At 45.2% G+C, this 19467-nt stretch overlaps 1 protein-coding gene and 1 pseudogene across 8 annotated transcripts in view; one reads left to right on the top strand and one right to left on the bottom strand.

Moving 5' to 3' along the window:
* Nucleotides 1-19467, bottom strand: part of ATP6V0A4 (ATPase H+ transporting V0 subunit a4) — a 56723-nt gene that overhangs the window by 22044 nt on the left and 15212 nt on the right. For 4 of the 8 annotated variants that reach the window (XM_015588380.2, XM_015588381.2, XM_015588379.2 and 1 more), the window contains 11 exons: nt 18599-18694; nt 18413-18478; nt 15026-15159; nt 13896-13974; nt 13525-13619; nt 8058-8183; nt 7488-7582; nt 6050-6176; nt 4468-4550; nt 3706-3799; nt 1746-1958 (listed from right to left, as the gene is read on the bottom strand). In XM_015588380.2, the coding sequence (XP_015443866.1) occupies nt 1746-1958; nt 3706-3799; nt 4468-4550; nt 6050-6176; nt 7488-7582; nt 8058-8183; nt 13525-13619; nt 13896-13974; nt 15026-15142 (1029 nt within the window). In that variant the 5' untranslated portion in view covers nt 15143-15159; nt 18413-18478; nt 18599-18694. The other 4 variants (XM_015588382.2, XM_006910485.3, XM_025045942.1 and 1 more) reach the window with 4 other exon arrangements.
* On the top strand, nt 19076-19194 carry LOC112478827 (annotated as a pseudogene).

The following is a 19467-nucleotide window of genomic DNA, read 5'->3' as shown; positions in this document are numbered from 1 at the left end:
TCCGTTCAGTTAAATCCTTGCATTGGGACAACTCCCCACGCCCACTGCAGCAAAGTGCTTCCAAAATGCAACTGGATCTCATCCCCCAGCACAGGAATAAAAGCGGACCCCTGACGTCAGCTATCTGGTCCCTGGGGATCTGCCCTGCAGCCTCTCCCTGCCCTGTTTCCCATTCCTTACACCCGCTGCAGCCTCTCTCCAGCCACTGGCCTGTGGGTGAGTCCGCACAGCACCCTCCGCCCCACCTCGCGCATCACTTCCTCCAGGGAGCGCCCCGCCTTCCCAGGCTGGGTGAAACGCTTCTTCTAAGTGTCCCATCTGGACAGTTAGATTGGGCCATGATGTGGGGACATTCAGATCCTGCCTCCTGGCTACAGGATCACGGTCGAGTTACTTCTGCCCTCTGTGCCTCAGTTTCCTCATCTGTACGAAGGGGATCAAGTCAGCTCCCATCTCCTAGTCCCATGCCACCTCGAGGCCTTTACCTTCAGACCCTTCGCCCTGAAAGCTCTTCCTCCCCACCCAGCCCAATCTTCCCATGACATTGAGAGAAGCCTGCTCTGGTGCCACCTGTCCAGAGGGGCCCCCTCCCTAGCGACAGCCCTGCAACAGTATTATAAGATCTAAAAGTTCAAGTGCTGCCTCGACCTCTTTGAGTCTTACAGGGCCCTGAAGGCCCAGCCATGAGTTCCTCTGGTCTCGCCAGATATGTCCCCCACTTAGCAAGCCAGGCTCCCCACCCAGCCAGTCCTCCCATCGGGCAGACCAGCTGCTCACTGCCTAGTCTTCAACCCAATAAGCTTCAACTCCCTGCCACCCCAGAACATTATTCAACGAAGCTAATCACATCCTTCCATGGAAACCAGGGGTCACCCCACCCCCTTGTCACTAAAAGGCCGACCTCCCATAAGCCCTGCTGGTTCATTCTTCTCCCAAGTGCAGGTCCTGACTGCGACCTCCCTGTGGCATGCGGTGGCCACCTCCCCTGGGCTATGAGCCTTTGTGACTAATAAACTGCTGCCAACTTCATCTGTCCAGAGTGAGGTGTCGTATGTTTGGCCATCTTGCACTATTTAGGGCAAAGGGTCCCTTCGTCACCAAAGCAGTGAATAGGTGATCAGAACAAGCCCCTACTCCCCCCACACACACCCATCACCATCCCCCACTTCACTTCCTGCTCACCACGTACCACGGCCTGAAATTATATTCGTGATGGACGTGCTTACTATCTGTCTCCCTTTCCAGAAAGTCTATCAAAGCAGCACGGCCCTGGGTCAATCCCGGTACAGTGACTATCTGAGGGGATGAATGGGGGGAGCCGGGAGAGTGAAATCAGGTACGTGGCGCTTAACACAGCTGCTGGCACACGGTGAGGCACCTACTCTTTCTGGCCGTTATCACAGGGGCCTGGCTGTCTTTCCAGATAGACTGTGACCTTTACGAGATACAAGATGGTACCTAGTCACACCGAACTGCGGTAGCGACAGCCATAACTAGCAGAGTGACTGGCACATCCGTGTTCAACACACACTCGCTGAAGATGAAAGAAACGGAGAATGATCGTCAGACACCAAGAAGAAATGGAGCTTCTGATACGTGCCCTAGCACTGGGCTAAGAACTGAAGAAACAAAGATGGAGGAGACAATCCTGCCAGCAAGCCACCGGTGGCATCCGCGTGACTTAGGGGGCTGCCGGGGCTGGACGGGACTCACCTCCCCCCTTCCCTGCCCCGCCTGCTACTCACCATGCCCTGCTCTAACGCCCTCTTGATGCGCCCGGCGTCTGCCACGGGGAACCAAATCTCGGCGATGACACACTGCTGGGTGACGTCGATGTTGCACATGTTCAGGGTGTGGTAAATGGCCTTCATCTTCTGCACCTTGACGACCCAGGAGTGCCAGCTGGCCGCCGCTTCCTGCAAGAGCCTCTGACGGTGAGACTCGGTTTGTGTTATGACCTGGGCAAAAGACAGCACATAGGAAAACAAGGAACACCGGTGGAGATGCCTGGCGAGGAGGCAAAAATAGGGGTTCGTCAGCCATCGCGCCTCCTCTGCCCTGGGCCCTGCCCTCTGGCCTGCAGCTCTCACAGGGTAATTCTCATGAGCAGTTTATCTCCCCTGCTAGGGTTCAAACCCTGAGGCAAAGATCGTATCCTCCGTGCCTTCTGCATGCCTGCCAGTACTATTGCTATGTGTGTGATCCGTCCAGTCCTAATCTTCGGTAGCTGTTAAGGGTTCTTATTCGGAATCAGGGTCTTCGCAGGGTGGGCCTACTCCAACATGACTGGCGTCCTTCTAAGAAATCGGGACACCGAGGCACACAGGGAGGAACGCCCCATGGCAGAGACGGGAACGACACATCTACAAACCAAGGAGCACCCATAACTGCCAACGGAGGCCCAGACGCTGCCACGGACCGGGTGGCTGATGAACAACAGACGTTTGTTTCTCACGGTTCCGGAGGCTGGAAGTCTGAGACCCATCGGGGTGGCAGCATGGCCGGGTGAGGGCCGTCTTCCGGCTGCAGACTTCAAATTCTGTCTTCACAGGGCAGAAGCGGAGGTGAGCTCCCTGGGGCTCCTTTTATTAGGGTACTGATTCCACTCATAAAGGCTCTGCCCTCATGACCTGATCACCTCTCACACGGAATGTGCTTAATGGAGTTCATCTTTGTTCTGGTGACACAATAGAGTAACCTTTTCAGTAACCTTTGCACAGGGCTACCTAGGTCATACTACGCATAAGCCTAAGGTCAGCAAAACTTTTCTATTCCCCTCATCAAGTATTTGGGGGAAAGGGCCTCCAGGCAAACTGCCTCAGGGAAATATAGTCCCCTTGACAAGTGACAAAGAGGGAGGAGAGAAGACTAAAGAAATCAAAGACATTTTTCTGGGGTGGTAAAGGTGTCTGTTACAGCCTAAGGGTTGAAACATATACACACCTAATTTCTAATGACACTCATTAGAGATTTAGAACTGTGCTGACCCATACGCCAGCCACGTGGAGGCACTGCAATTTAAATGAAAATTAATAAAGTAAAAACCAAGTTTTCTCAGGTGCACCAGCCATGTTCCAAGCGCTAACGTGGCTCAAGGCTGTCGCACTGGACTCACAGGTTACATAATACTCTCGCCAACACAGAAAGTTCTACTGGACAGCGCGGATCTAGAATATACAATCTGATGTCAGTCCAGCTGCTTTCAGTGATTATTTTCAAAGCTTACTGGAGAAAGTGTTCTAATCATATATAAGAAATGAGTGCCACCCCAGAGTGATGACAGACTTTACAAAAGGATATGAATCCGGGATGTGTTCACATGGTGAAAATAGACTCACTGTTTTTACAGAATTGGTTGGCTCAAACAACTTGGCAATTCGGCAGAAAGAGAGTCGGTCAGACTGGTTGCTCAACTTAATTAGTTGTCTTATAAAGCAGGGCTGGCGATAAAGGGTTTTTATCGGACTGGGGTGGCCTAGGGCTGTGGTCAGTTCTAACCCCGGGCAAAGCATTACTGACGTGCAGAACCGTCATCTCTAGCCCATGGAACAGTTTCCTAATTATGAAATCTTCTGCAGGAAGAGCTGGAAGAGCATAGCAAACACCCCAGCCAGCTTTCCAGCACGGGCTCCCGAGGGTGGGGACTTATGTGGCAATGGCAGAGGTGCACCCCACTCAGATCGTGCTCCCGAACGCCTCACTCACGGTGGCTAAATCTTCTAGCCTCATCTTGACACCATCCAGCATCTCTCTGCGCTCCACCGCAGGCTCTGGGCAGGGGTATATGGTGGCTCGAAACCTGTGTTTAATGCATTCCAAAGGGACATACGTGGTTATTGCTGAAAAGCATTCTGCACGTCCTCTTCTGCTAAGCCACCATCTGATGGCTTTGGTGAGGTGGCCACCTTTTCCTAGAATAACTCTCTCCTTGGCCATCAGAAAATGAACCCCCATCATGAGGGTTACCAATGCAATGTGAATTAAAGCTGTGATTCTACTATATGAATGAGCTTCATTCAAACCATAAAGCCTGTGAGCTATTACGTAAATAAGGCTGCAGGCTTAACTTGTCCCTTCTTCTCTCTCGGAATTTATTAATGTATTAATGTCTTTCTTTACTGAGTAATTTCTGCTTCTAAGTGGCTGGATGTAAGAAGATACTGTAACATCAGCAACAACTTAGCATGTGGTTTGCCTGTGAGCAAGAATAAACTGAAATGGTTAAAATGTCTACTTTTAGTTACCTTTAAATTTTGCTTATTCAAGTCCTCTGTTCCTATTCCTGCAGCTATTAAAAGTCGGTTTCATTTTTAACACTACCTTGTCAAATGTGGGAAAGTCATTCTAAACCCCAGACCTCAAAGAAGCCCTGCTCCCGTCATGAATTTTGCACTGTTCACCTCTTCATCTATTTATCTAATCCTGACCCAAATCGCTGACGAAAGAGCCATTAATAGTCTCTCTTACCCCTCACAGATCTTCTTGATTTTCTGTCTGAGCTGCTCTCCTTGATAAAATATGATGAACATATTCTTTTTAATTTCTTCTTTCTGGAAAACCAGAACAAGTTAAAAAAATTAATTTTTCTTTCTAGTTCGCATAGAATGGAAATGTAAAGTTCTCAAGTTTTAAAAAAAACACATAAAATTTAAAGTCAGAAAACTTCAACTTCTCCCAGTTGATCTGAGTGTCATAATTCATTACGGTCGAGGGCAAGGCCGCTGAGGCAGGCTGCACGGGGCCTTCAGGGAGGGCAACGCAGCCTCAAAGTGATGATTCTACTGTTGGCCACACTAGTTGGATCACAGCTGGGCTTTGTATTCAGCTCTAAGCCCTATACTTAAGAGATGTTATTAATACACAAGGAAACATCCAGAAGAGAGAAAACATTCAGAAAAGAGGGACCAGGATAGTGCAAGGCTTTAAATGGAAACAGCTGACCTAGCTCACCAGCACCAACTCACAGGCATCTACATTTCAGGGGCGAGTAGATGTTTGATATTTAACAAAAGGTAAAGCCGATAATGTTTGACTTGCCATTACCATGCGTCCATAAGAACACTGATTAAAATGCCTCTGGAAAGTCTACGTCTGACGAATCACGAGAAAGGGAGAATATATATTTCATAAGTAGATAGGAACATGTTGCACTTTTCACTAAGCAAAGAAATGTGCCACTTTGCTCTTATTTAGTTTGGGGTGGGGGTAGTAAAGGTGGAATTACGAAGCCTGTTGGAAATTTTACAATAAATCCAACAAACTCATCGCTACTTCTCAGGGCACTGCAATCAGGTACAACCCCACTGAAAAGCCATTTGTCAGAACTCATCGAGTGTCATGAAAACGCCCTCACCTTTTATGTAAGCAATCTTATCTCCTCGAATTCCTACTTTATTTTAAATTTTATTTCTTGTAACTATGAAGTTGTTTCCTACGAACTAAAGCTTAAAATTAATTTTTGCTAACCTCTATTCTGAAAAAGATGATGACTTTTAGAAATAAGCCTAGCTTCTGGGAATTTAAGCATAAGTGGATGTAAATACCAACTGGAAGGGTAGAGAGGAAGCAAAACTCTATATAAATAATTGCAATAAATTTGTGGCACTCAGTGACGAGTGCCCTCAAAATCCTTGTTCCTAGTGTGAGGTTTGGTGACCGCTGGCATCAGCAAACCTGTTAAAAACGCAGATTCTCAGGCCCCAGCGCAGACCCACTGAATCAGAATTTGCATTTTAACTAGACTCCCAGGGCACTCATGTTCACGTGGGCACTGAAGCTTAATCCCAAAGTTCCTAGTTTTTTGTAATTAAGATGCATATGCTGTCTCGTGAACATAAGTTTCTAGAAACAAGTACAGCTAAGTTTCTTGAAGGAATGAGGCGTTAATAATAGTCCTTAAATTGACCTTTCGAAGGTATAAAAGAAAAAGGAAAAAAAGAAATAGACGTTAGCTTCACAGAACTAGAGACTGTGTATGAGAGACCCAAACTTCTGTGGTCAGGGTGACAGGACGTTTAAGAGACAGCTTTCGGCAGCCTGAGATACCCACTGTGACCGGGTCCTCCAGAACCGTGTCCATCTCACTAAACTTCAAGTAGATGTTTCCTCGGCAAACTCGCCACAGCAGCCTCTCAAAGGAAGCCATCCTCTCCCTGTTTACCACGCCGGCCGTGAACCTAGTGTGAACAGTCAGAGGAGGAGACGTGACTGAGGCACAGGGAGCCGGGGTTTGGGGTGCGGGGAGGGAACGGGGAGAAGACCCTACAAGATGTGAAGAAGTATAACCGGAAGAGGAAGGACCACTTCCCTTTGTGCAGGAGGGGATGACACAGCTGTAGCGGGCAAGGGTCACAGTGCCACTCTGCATCCCAGCCCCAACTTGCCTCCAGTCCCTGTGACCACCTGTTTGCTTTGACATGTTGAGGTTTCCTTATCCCAAAGCTACAGATTCAATGCTTTGCAATTAAAAATCTGATAGACCATTCACTATTGCATTTACAGCTGAAGAGAGCAAATGTTCAAAATGCTCAGCAGTGGGCTCTGTGCATTTTTATAAAGGGTGTACTAAGAATAAAACACACACATGGATGTCTATACATCTCCCTGTTTATCATCATGCGGGTATCTAGATAATTTCTGGCCCAAACCTTACATATTAACCTTATGGTGGTCAGCTCCGTGGGTCTATTAGCTTAAATATACATTGATCCCGTGTTACCTTTTGATCAAGTATTTTCAATAAATATTTTCTCTCCACTTCAAATTCAATGCCTAGAGCTTGAGGTAGCAGGCTCTCAAGTATCTATGGGTTATAATACTAGAATTCCGAAACTCACCACTTTGATCAATTCATCATTTTTACTTAGACACCAAATGAAATCCCACCATTTGGAACCACCACACAATTTGACGGGTATAAACACAGCATATTACCATTACTCACGAATGACCTGATTACATAACTATCTCATTTCTAATTACACTTCAAACTCTAGATCTGTTTTATTATCAAATCAATATTTCAAAGTTAAAAAGAAAACAAAATCTGTACCCCCTAGCCTTGTTCCAAAGCCAGGGAACAGTTGAGAAAACCCATCTAAACAATATCCCCACATCTTTCCCTGGTAGAGACAGACAGTGCAAACAGTGCACTCCTCAGGCTCAGGGACCTTAGTGTCACCATTATCGAGAAGGTGACACTATCTGCAATCCAAGAACTCAATAAGGTTACACTTGGGTTTAGTACTGTGTGGAGGCCTTATATTCATGTGAAATAGTCTTCATTCCAGAGGCTATTTGTTTGTTGGTTTAGTACTGTGTGGAGGCCTTATATTCATGTGATATATTCATGTGAAAAATTCCAGAGGCTATTTGTTTGTTTGTTTGTTCGTTCGTTCGTTCGTTCGTTCGTTCGTTCGTTCATTCATTCATTCATTCAGAAAGTCTACCAAATGCCAGGCACTGTGTTACGGACCAGGGATACTAACCCCAGCTTTCCAGCCATGTACGCGGGCAGAGCTCTTAATTCCAGGAGACCAGAGGTGTCTTCAGTAAAGAAGTCATCAGGTAAACTGGTTTCCGTCTGAAAGTCGAACAACCACTATTTTCACTTAAATGTATTTGAATTATCTTAAAAGCATCCCACACACAAGGATTGTTTTTTTTTCCCCTTGTTTTTAATGAAGCTTTAATTTTCTATAAATAGTTAACGAAATTCAGAAAGTAGAGTGCTCCTTGCAGGATTAAAAGGCTTCCCCAATCTCCTCCTACAAAGACCCAAAATTTTGCTCAAACTAACTGTTCTGCTTTGTTCTGACTTCTTCTCCTGTCTGGGCCATCTGGAGCACATACTTTTTAATGAACATCATAATATGTTTGCATTCAATTCAACCAGCACCACAGTATTCCACCCAGAATACTCTCCTGTTCACCAGTGGTCTAGCCATGGGACAGAAACAGAGTGATTTGTTCCTATTCCAAACCAGCCAGTTTTCAAAATTGAAATTTGAGGCTCTGGCAGGAAAGGGCTCTTTACTAAATAGTCCCCAAATAATGACCTCGAAGAAGTCCTGGGTTTTCTTCAGGAGATATTTGAGTTCAGTCAGTTCTAGAAAGCTTTTCTTCAAGGCTTGCTGGTTCTGGTTGGCTTCCTGTAACTCTCCTTCCAGTTTTTCTAGAACAGTCTAGGCAGGAGGGAGAAAGAAGGTCAGCCAGGCAGAGAGTGCTGTGACATTTACTGTACGTTAACCACAATAGATAACTAAATATCAAAGAAATGTTCGGTCCATCGTAATGATGAAGTCGAGTGGCCCGTTCAGTCATAAACAACATGATTGTAGAACTATAAGCCAGAACCACATCCACACACACTCTCTCTGAGTGCCATCATCAAATGCGGGGGATTATAAACCCCGCTGTGGTAATGAAAATGGCAGCCTCAAGAAGAAGCCAAGGCATTTTGGCAAATTGCATGTGTCTCCCCCATTTAAAACACTAAAAAGGGAAGCCGGAGTGAATTTATGTGTTGAGAATTCCTTCTGCCGCAAACACATTGTAATGATGAATAAAAACAAACTAACAAACAGAAAAACTAGTGTCACCTCCCCCAAACAATCACCAGTTCTGGGCTGGGATCTGGAGAGCCAGGTACAAGCAAGTGAAAAAAGAAGACAGAGATGGGTAGACACTGAAGGCAAGAAGACAGAAATAAGGGAAAAACCAATCTCCCTTCCAAAATAAGCGTACGAAGAGAATAAGGCTCACAGAGAAATCTAATGATCAGAAAAATTACCAGCAAAATCAACAGTCAGAACACAAAATCACATGGGGTGAAATTACTTCTATAGAATAGTCTGCAAAAGAGTTTGAAGTTTTTAAGGAACATTCAAAGAGATAAATGAAGGCATTATTGCCACTAAAAGAAAAATAAGAAATTATTAAACATATATGTTCTAAAATGAAAGAACAGATAACTATAAAAAGAGAACTACTTAGAAATCTTGGCAATATAAAATAAAGCTATTAAAATTCAAAATCCAACAGATGAGATCAACTCTATACTGGACACAATGTATGAAAGCAAATTGAGATTTGGCAAATAATTTTAAAATATAAAAGCTCGCTCCTCATTTATCCAAATGTCCGTCAACAATAGAATGAACAAAGTGTGGTACATTAAATCAAAGGAACACTACCCAGCAGTGAAAATGAATTAATTTCAGAAACACGAAACAACATGGTGTCTTAAAAAATAAAACGATGAAAGAAAACAGCAAATTGCAAGAGCATAAAGCATATGGCTCCATTTATATAAAAATTTTAAGCATGCAAAGCTAAGCCCTAAGCTATTTTGAAGACTAAATATGTGATAAAACGATGAAGAAACAAGGAAAAGTACTAAATTCAGGGTAGTAATTATCTCCAAGGGTGGAAGGGAAAAGAGGGGTGGAGCCAAAGGGGAGCAGTGGGGCTCGAGGGGAGGGGTGGGGCACACGGAGAGCTTCAAGAGCCCCACTGCAGTCACCTTTCATCTCACACAAGGTGGTAGGTAGCACCTGGAGTTTGCTGTATCATTCACTAGCCTTTACACCTTACATGTTTTTTCTAAAAATTCTACCATATCAATTCGATATGTAATAAAAACAATTTTAAATAAATCCATACTTAAAAAATTGTAGTGAAACTACAGAACAAAGAAAAAATCTTAAAGGCTATCAGGGCAGAGAGAGAGAGAGAGAGAGAGAGAGAGAGAGAGAGAGAACGAACCACGAAGGAATGATCACTGAGCCAGCAGATGTTACAGAAAAAATTTACTAAGTGTATATCTTGAGATATAAGCATAACTATTATCTATAGCTCTTAAACCAAGAGAAGAGGGGAGAAGTTTGAAGGATATTACAGAAGGGTACGAGAGGAGAGAGAGAAGGAAAAGAAAAAAAAAAGGAATGGTATACCAGGAAGTCAGTAAATCGGTAATCACAATAAATGAAAATGGATTAAGGTCATCTACTAAAAGACAGAGATTATCACACTAGATTTCTTTTTAATCTATCTTAAAAAAAAAAAAACACACCCTTAACCAAAGAGATTAAAAAATAAAAATGATACCCATGAAAATGTTAGTTTCCTTTCCCCCAAAAAAGCATATTAAGATCAGGTGAATTTGAATATTGAACATTTTTATTGATGGAAAATTTCAAATATAAGTGGAGAGAACGATGTAATGACCCTCATACACTCATCACTCGGCTTCAACTGCATCCCATTCCCTCCCCTCGCAGAGATAATCACTACCTTGAATTTTAAACGCAGTGGCACAATGTTGGGGGGAAAACCCAAATCCTCATTTCTCACCCATTTGTTCTATCCACTAAATGATTCCAATAAAAATAATGCATTAAAAGTATTCTGGAGAACAGTGCAATCTCTAAGAAGCAGTTTACAATATGATAGCAAATGTGAAAAATAGAAAACTATAACGTATTTTACGGGAGATGTATTTATATAAAAATATAGCTGATAAGAATAAAGCCTGAAAACAAAAAAGTTAAGGCAGTTTTGGCTGAGATGGTGATTTGTAAATCCTTTTTTCTGAATATTTCCTCTAGGATGATTATGAAAGCCTCTTTAGAAATTCTACAAGATAAGGGCCTGAAGTCACTAGTGTACTCTTATCAGAAGGATTCCCCTGCCTAGGAAGGTTGGAGAAAAAGCCAGATCAGTTCCATCAATCAGTGAATCCCTGTGATCAATAGTCAGATAGATGTTACTCTCAGAGCCCATGCTGTTTTAATTTCATCTTTACAATAGATAATATCCAGCAGGAAAATACTGAGTATAGGCTATTGGCACACATCTGATTGCCCCTTACCTAACTGGTCATTGCTACAATATATAGAGGGTAGAAAATTCCAAAGTCATTGGATGAACCAATTTTTTTAGGGTAGTATCTGAAACATAACCAACTCAACTTGTAAACAAAAACACTTGTTACAGGTTTAACAAAATCAAGAAAGTCTCTGTGCTTGCCAAGTTTCAATGTAATATCAAAGAACAGCCACAATTATTTTAAAAGGCTGTTAAAATACTCCACCCTTTTCCAACTACATATCTGTGCAAGGCCGAATTGAGAATATATTGCAAGAGATTCAAAGCAGAGTAGATGTGAGACGCCAGTCTTCCATCAAGCCATGCATTTAAGAAATGTGCAAACCATGCCTTTCTTTTCACTAAAGTTTTTGTCTTGAAAATTATTTTTCATTTTTAAAAGTTAACATGTAATGAGATATTACTATTTTTAAAGGAATCAATATTTTACACTTTTTTAGTTTTAGTTCCTGATGCTGTAACTGTCAGTAAATACAACCCACATCAATAAACATAAATAATGTTTAAGAGTATAAAGGTGTCTGAGATCAAGAAGCTTCAGAACCATTGAATTACAGGCTAAGTTATGAAAATATAATACTTGAGAAACTAAGAAATGATGTGTCATGGCGTGTGGTCAGAGAATGCTTTGTGGAATGGGTGGGCATGAGGTCCAGCATGAACTACGGCATGGAGCTGAGAAATGAACCTGAGGCAAGCAGAGAACCGCCAAGGGTCCAGCCCATGGAGAGTGGAGGACTCGAGAGGTGGGATGCAGCTGGGAAGAGCAGGCTTTGATGGCCAGGTGAGACCTGGCGTAGGTGAGAAGGAAACCAGCATACCTTCCTGAGCAGGGAAGTGGCAAGATAATGCAAAACCACGGCGAAAAATTAGGCTGGTGAGAGGAGGCAGAATAGATTGAAATCGTTAAGAAGAAAGTTGGAAAACCCAGTCAACTTCTGCCAAAACTCAGGAATGAGACGAGAGAGAGAAAGCATAAGCCAGAATGACATCTCGGTTCTCGAGAACACGGCTAGGTGATGAAGAAGAGGCAGGGGACGATGGTGGGTGGGAGCTGCTAGTTAAGGGCTGGTACTAGAAGACTAGCGATGAGACTGAAATTGGACATGACGCTACGGAGATCCTACGCATAGCCTTTTTGTTAGAAACTCTCTCTCAACATATCCAGGGTTTAACATGACAAGATCTGAAACAGTTGCTAGGGAAGTTGCCAGGCTCGGATCTGTGTTAAGAGTATCTAGATGAGGAAGACTAATGGCTACAAAATTTCAAGAATTTTAAGTTATCTTAAAAGAAAATAAAGACAAACCCAGCCAGAGATGAGGTTAAGCTCAGTGAAGCCCTCCTCACCATCTGCCCACCTCCCTGCCTCCTCTGAGCATTAAAAACTTCAATTTTGGGGGGTGGTTTCAGTCAAGATGGCAGAGTATAATACTGCATATCAACTGTAATCGAAAAAAATTGTTTTAAACGCTCCAATATTTTTTTAAATCGGGATCAGATCTACAGAGCCTTCCACGCTCTGCTGTCTTCTGACAGCCTCTCCCGCCGCCTCACCCCTCCCTCCTCTCTCCATCACCTGCTCTAGAAGCTTCTAGAGGGCATGGCCATGTTTTATTTCTATCTAAGGTGCCTGGTGCATGAGAGGAACTCAGTGTTTTATAAAAGGAGGTAGAAAGGGGAAAGAGAGAGAAAGAGGATCCCACTGGCCATAATGTCCCTGGCTAAAGAAAGTTGCCTGTCTTCTCACAGCTGATCTCAGAAGCCAATCTGAGGAGCCTAAGTCCAGAGTGGACTCGACACATCAGCTGTTTCCCACCGGACAGACAATTAGGGAGCATCCCCTCGGATCCAGAAATTCCACTTCTGGGTATTCACCCAAAGGAAATGAAACCATTATCTCAAAAAAAAAAAAAAAAATCTGCATCCCCATGTTCACTGCAGAATTATTTACAATAGCCAAGACATGGAAACATTAAATGTCCATCCACAGATGAGGGGAAAGGAAATACACACACACACACACACACACACACACACAAGAATATAAAACAGAAGGAAACCATGACATCTGCAACAACGCGGATGGACCTTGAGGGCATTATGCTAAGTGAGGTAAGTCAGGCAGAAAAAGACAAATGCTGTATGATCTCGGTTATGTGTGGAATCTAAAAATAAAGCTGAACACACAGCTGCAGAGAACTGATTGGTGGCTGACAGAGGGCAGAGAGCGGGAGCAGGTGGGTGAACGGGGTGAAGGTGGTCGAAAGGTACAGGCTTCCAGTTACAAGATACACAAGTCCTGGGGGCATGACTGAGCGGGGCCCGCTGTGCCGGGACCAGAGTAGACAAGGCTTGGCTGCCTGCGAGAACCTGATGCCCAGTGAGGAGACCACTCCTCAGAGTGGGGTGAGCTTGCCTGGGGCTTCGCTGGAGAGAAAGTGCTCTCTCCTGGGTCGGGGCTGTGTCTCTAAAAACTGCACAATGGGATTCTCCTGGGAGAGTAACACTGGTAAGTTGCTGTCACCCGTCCCCCGCCACGCCTTCCAAGGGGGGTAATGGATCCATGGGTGGCTCTCAGAGCACCCCGAGGGACAGGCTTCCTGACCCCCCTCAGCAGAGGAGGGAAGAACGTACCTCCAGGGCGATCATCTCCCGGGGAAGTGGGGTCGGGGGGCACTTGTCCGGCAATTGAACATCAACCTCGTTTTTTATCTCATCTTCCAGAAAACCTGAGGGAGGAAACCCCACCGGAGAGCCCAAGGTGACTGTACATTCTCACACCTAAGAGAGGGGGTCAAGCGGACGGGTGGCTTTCAGCTAGTTCAGCTGCCCGAACTGCCCCCGGGACCTGCCATGGCGCCCGGGTCCCATACTAACCTCCCCCACCCAGACTCCAGGATCACCCTGAAAAGCCTCACCAACGGGGGTGTGTGTGTCCGTCAAGACCCGCACACCGTTGACCTCCCCGCCCAGTCAGTTAGACAGCAGACAGAAAAGGGGCTTACGCAGGATCCTCTCCATCGACTCACACCTTCTGACTTCATTCACGAATTTCCTTTGGAAGCTGTTCACATTCACATTTAACTGGAAGTGGAGGGGACCGCAAAGCACACGTTAGTGGCAACAGCTGGTTATTTTATGATATGTTTTCAAGGCTGGAGAACGTCAGTGAGATTATCTTAGAGAAAGATCTTTCCACACACAAGACAGGTGAGTTACAGGCAAAACACCCCTTGACTGACGTTCTCACACTCGATCCCCCAATGCCTCGGCTCTGGCCTTCTTACCCCTCTAAGAGAAACAAAACCCTCCCACAGCTAAGGTTTCCTTACTTTCGGCCGCATTTACGATCCAAATGAGCCTTTAAATCCTCAATAGTCATGAATATGACGAGACCTCGAAAACGGCACAGCTCCGTGCAATGTACCAGGGTCATCAACAAAAATTCGGCACCCCTGTGCTGGTGACCCTCAGCTCAGCCCGCTAAAAGTTACTGAGGAAATGCTCATGTCAGGTCCTGTGCTACGAACTCGGGACACAAAGAACAAGACGTGACCCTTCCATGCAGGAGCTTAATTTGACCTTGACCTTGGTGAGGAAGTAAAGATGAGTAATGAGTCCGATTGTCTAAATTCGATTCAAAACAGACTGATGAGGATCTAAATTGCCTCTGGGAAGTGATAGCCCAACATCACATTCAAGACATCAGTCCAAGAATGTTACTCCAGGGAGGCTGTGGACTTCAGGACAGTTCGTCCTCAGACAGACTAGTCAGGAAGACTTGGTTTCTGTCCTCAGAACAAGGTTTGGTGATCCATGGGCCCACTGGGTATCTCCAATGCTTTGATGCTGCTCCACGGGAAACAGAATACAAGGCCCCCAACATGTAGTGACTGCATCAGACCCTCAACACCTTCCTGCAGATCAGCCACACACGAAAGAAGGGGGAACATGTTTGCAAGTCACCTGTCCCACATCGTCACCAGTCCTAGGCAGAGGACTAGAACCACGGAATTCCACGGATTCCAGCTCAGGGCTCCTCTTCCCACACTCTGACCACTACCAAGAAGAGGTATGAAAGAGCCGGCCACGCCCACTCCGCCTTCCTCTGGCCTCCAAAGAATGCAGTACTTACATCTTTGAACTGAACCAACCCAAGCTCTCCCAGCTCAGCCACACAGCAGTACGCAGCCTCCACCTGGAGGAACAGTTGTGACAAACACATCTCCTCGCTTCGGAACACAGACGCCATGTTGACCCAGCCGTGGTCTGCAAGCGACAAAGATGTTTGATGTAGTACATGCGTGAAAACCTTAGGATGAAAATTGCTTTTTGTTGAGCCACATTAAAACCCAACAGAAAAAAAAAAAAATCTAACAGGAATCACTCTTGATTTTTAAAATAAGAACAAGGTAGCACTTTCACCACCTATCAGGTTGGCAAAAGATTAAAAAAAAAAATGACTAAAGAGTCACATTACGGAGGATACGAGGAAGGAGGAAATTTTCATACACTTAGGGGTTGGAGTGTAAATTGGTACAGTTTTTTTCAGAGAGCAGTTTGTCAAATCAAATTTTGTTACTCATACTCATGACTGAAGATTTCCACGCAGATGTTTCAGATAACATTTTATATGATAATTATCATAAATGGTCCTAACCTAGATATCCATCAAAAGGGGAATGTTTAAACTGATACGTCAGAACCCTGTGAAGTCAGTGGGAATGAAATAAACCTTTATGTCCTCTCTATGAAAACAGGATACGCATCTAGAATCTATTTTCATCAAAGATCCTCTAAGACTGCCCTACGGCTGCCAAACCAAATCGTTTTCCCCAAAGTCCAACCTTCTGGAAGAACTCTCTCACAGCACATCATTACTTCCTCATATCATTTTATCACACAGACTATTCACTATTTGCCGCACACTGGGTTTATCCCTCCTGTCCTAATCCATCCATTAGTCCATTTTCCCAGGAAAAAGTCTAAATCCCTTGACCTCGCTAACAAGAGGCTGCATAACCTGGCCTTTGCCTTCCCTCCAGCTTCCCCTCTCCTCACACTACTCCTGGACACACAGAATTTCTCCTGGAGCTCCCACCTGCCTCAGGACCTTTGTCCATGCTTCCCTCTACTTTTGGAACTTCAACTCCTTCCTGCCAACCCTGTCCCCCCCTGCGCTGCAAATAATCCTGTCATTTCTCAGGTCTCAGTGTAAGGAACCTCATCCTCCGTAAGCCTTTCCTGACCACCACCAACACCCCCAATGAACTAAGCCCCCTCCTACATGCTCCCAGAAGACAAATGATCTGCAATTACTTGTTTAATGTCTGCATTGCCCACTAGACAGAAAAATCCACGAGATTAGAACTTTATATGTTTTTTTTTTTACTCTATCTCCAGTCTAGCCCAAGCACAAAGCAGGTGTTCAACGATTCCTCATTTATTGACTAGAAGCTGTCTTCCTTCCCTCCAGAATGCACAGTCTAGGCCCCTATTTTTGCCTTTTGACACCAAAATGAATTAACTTCTCACACTGTTCTTGCTGATAAATAAGGCAATGTTTCACAGAAAGAGACAGAAGACATTAGCTTCATGCTGACCAAAAAGCACAGCCTCCTACCCCAGCTTCTTCCAAGCAGGTCCTGGACTGGGGGCTGGAGCTGGCCGGGCGCTGCGGCTCCCAGTGACTTTCTTCGCCTGACACCTGAGCGGTAAGACTTTGGCTGCAGTGCCTGGGCCCACGAGGCAGCCCAGGTGGGACCGAGCTGGCTGGGGATATCACTCACACACAGGCGGCTGCCCGGCAGTGCCGAGTCCCAGCTTCTTCTTGCAGGAGCCCGCGAAGCCTGGAGGCAGCTCTTGTTGTATCAACACTGGCCCGGGTGAGGACGAACCTGCCCGCCAGCCTGCTCAAATCCCCTCCCTTCCTCCTTCCCCCCGCCCACCTCTGCCCTGGGCCACGACCTTGGGGCTCAGACAGCAAGCAGTGCTGGTCCTCTCTAAGGAAAGTAACCGATTCCTCTGTCCCCTGCCCGCTCAGTGAGTGGAGAGTCTGGGAAAAGGTTTCTGGAGGCCTCAGAAGAACGCTGAGACAGGCGTCCAGTGTTTTCTACTCAACACACTAAAACACTTTTAGTGATAAAAATGAAATAACGTTACAAATTTGTTTGGGAAAAGAAAAAAAAAATCGCTCGCCATCCTATCAACATTTTCAAACACACTTTACTTTCAAAGGACAATAGACAAATCTTTATAAATAGCCGATGGCTCCAAGTGATCCAGGTGAAAAAGAAACAGGGCCAGAAGTGAGGTTTACCCTTATCTTAGTGAAGATCCGCTCTTTCCCATTTATTTGGTGGAAAGGTAAAGAGCAGAAAACAGGCCAATTAGATGCATTTCTCTTGGCCTGGGGATTGGGGGCCACCGGAGGGCATATTAACCGGCTCTGCGAGCCACCCAGCCACACGCCCCAACTTGGGGTGCCTGTGAAAAAACGTACCCCAGGCTGAGGGGTGCTTTCTGTTTTGTTTTGTTTTTTTTACTTTTTACTATGGAAAAATTAAAGCATCTGCAAAATTACAGGGAACAGTATAAGGAACTCATAGGTACAGACCATTGTTGAATTTTGCATCATCTACACACTTCCATCCGCCCCAGATTATTTTGAAGCAAATCCCATACATCATGTTGTTTCTTTCAAAATATGTTAATATTTATCTCTAAAAGATAAGGATTCTTTCACACACAGGCGCGCACACACAGGTGACCTTTGAATGACATGAGGGTGGGCGGGCACAGTTAGAGCACTGACCCCTCTTCCCTTCTCTCTTCCCCCCTCCAAGCCTCTGCTGAAAATCTGCATATAATTTTTGACCCTCCCCCACCAAAACTTAACTACCAACAGCCTGCTTTTGACCAGAAGCCTCACTGATCACATAAACAGTCAAGTAACAAATATTATGTATGTTTATGTATTATATGCTGTTTTCTTACAATAAGGTAAGCTAAAGAAAATAGCATTAAGAAAATCGTAAGGAAAATACATTACAGTACTGTACGTACTCACTGAAAAAAACTGCATATAAGTGGACCGCATAGTTCGAACCCCCGCTGTTCAAGGGTCAATTATAAATATATATAAAATACCATGGTCACACCCAAAATTTCACAATTCCTTAATATCCATATCCCATCAGTGTTCAAATTTCCCAGATTGTCTGAGCTCTGCCTTTTTAATAAGTCCCTCAGGTGATTCTTGTGCGTGATCAAATTAGAACCATTGCTTTTCCAAACACAGGGTGAAAAATATGAGTCTGGGAGGCAGCAAGGAAGAGAGGCAGGCTACTGGCAGTTTGGGAACCATCGGCTAAGAAGATGCGGGATTTTTAACGTGGGGCAGTGCAGGCCAGGGCCTCTGAGACAGCAGGTGGTGAGTGACTAGACCCCGTAGGAAAAATACCGCTTGGGTTTCTTAAGAATCAGAGTTTGGCCTCACAGGGCAGATTCCCTCAAGACTCACCTGGGCAAAGTTCCGGAGACTGAACTCGGGATTCACGAAGCAGAGCAGGAAGATCAGAGCTGGAAACTGCAAAAGAGCATCAGCGTAGGTGCTGCCGCCCCCATCCCAGGAGCCCAGAGACGGGAGGGGGCCCTGCCCCAGTGGCTGCCTCCCTCTTCTTGCCCCTCCTCTCCTCCCCTCGCCCACCTCACAGGCTGCTCTTCTCCCCAGCGCTGGTTTGCTGTGCCTTCCATCAGCAGGGGAGCAGCAGTTCTCAGATGTGCAGGGGGCGCCCAGGAATCACTGAGAAGCGTACAGAGAAAAAAGTACATCTTTACAGTTAAGAGCAGAGTGGAGTCCCCTGCCTGAGTCAGGATCCCAGCTCCGCCATTTACCACGTGTGACCTTGGGGAAGCTATTTAACCCCGAGGCCTCAGGGTCCTTATCTGAAAAATATAACAGGATCTTAGATATTTACTTAGAATGTGGAAGTATGGAAGGGAGGAGTTATTTCAAAGTTTGCTTTCTTCTTTCCTAAAGCTCCAAGTCAATCCTGCAAAAGGCCAGCACGCTCATGTGACCCTGGCAGGGTCATGAATGAATGTGATCTGTCTAAAAGGAGATTTGCATGTCCTTTGACTCGATAATCTCACTTGAGGAAGTTCATCCGAAAATAAAAAAAGTTTCTACGGCCATGCCGCCCTGAATGTGCCCGATCTCATCTGATCTCGGAAGCTAAGCAGGGTTGGGCTTGGTTAGTACTTGGATGGGAGAGCACCTAGGAAGACCAGGTGCTATAGGCATAAAAAAAAAAAAAAATTAAGGATATAAACCCAAATTTAACCATAAAAATGTCTATCTACTGTAGCACTGTTTGTAGTAAGTGCGTAATTGTAAATGAGCTATGATGCCAGCGAAGGCCTTGTGCAAGCTGGACTTTGACCCTCACCCAGCTATACCAAAGCCACATGCCCCAGCGTGGTGTCAGAGAAGGCGCACCCCTTCCCCCAAAGTAATAAGGCGCCTTCATTAACCTGTCTCGGGGTGGTATCTGAAGAGACCTAATCAGAACTTTC

The sequence above is a fragment of the Pteropus alecto genome, unplaced genomic scaffold (genome assembly GCF_000325575.1).
Source record: "Pteropus alecto unplaced genomic scaffold, ASM32557v1 scaffold22, whole genome shotgun sequence".
NCBI lineage: Eukaryota > Metazoa > Chordata > Mammalia > Chiroptera > Pteropodidae > Pteropus > Pteropus alecto.
The sequence above is the reverse complement of the archived record's forward strand: the minus strand, read 5'-3'. Positions and strand labels throughout refer to the sequence as shown.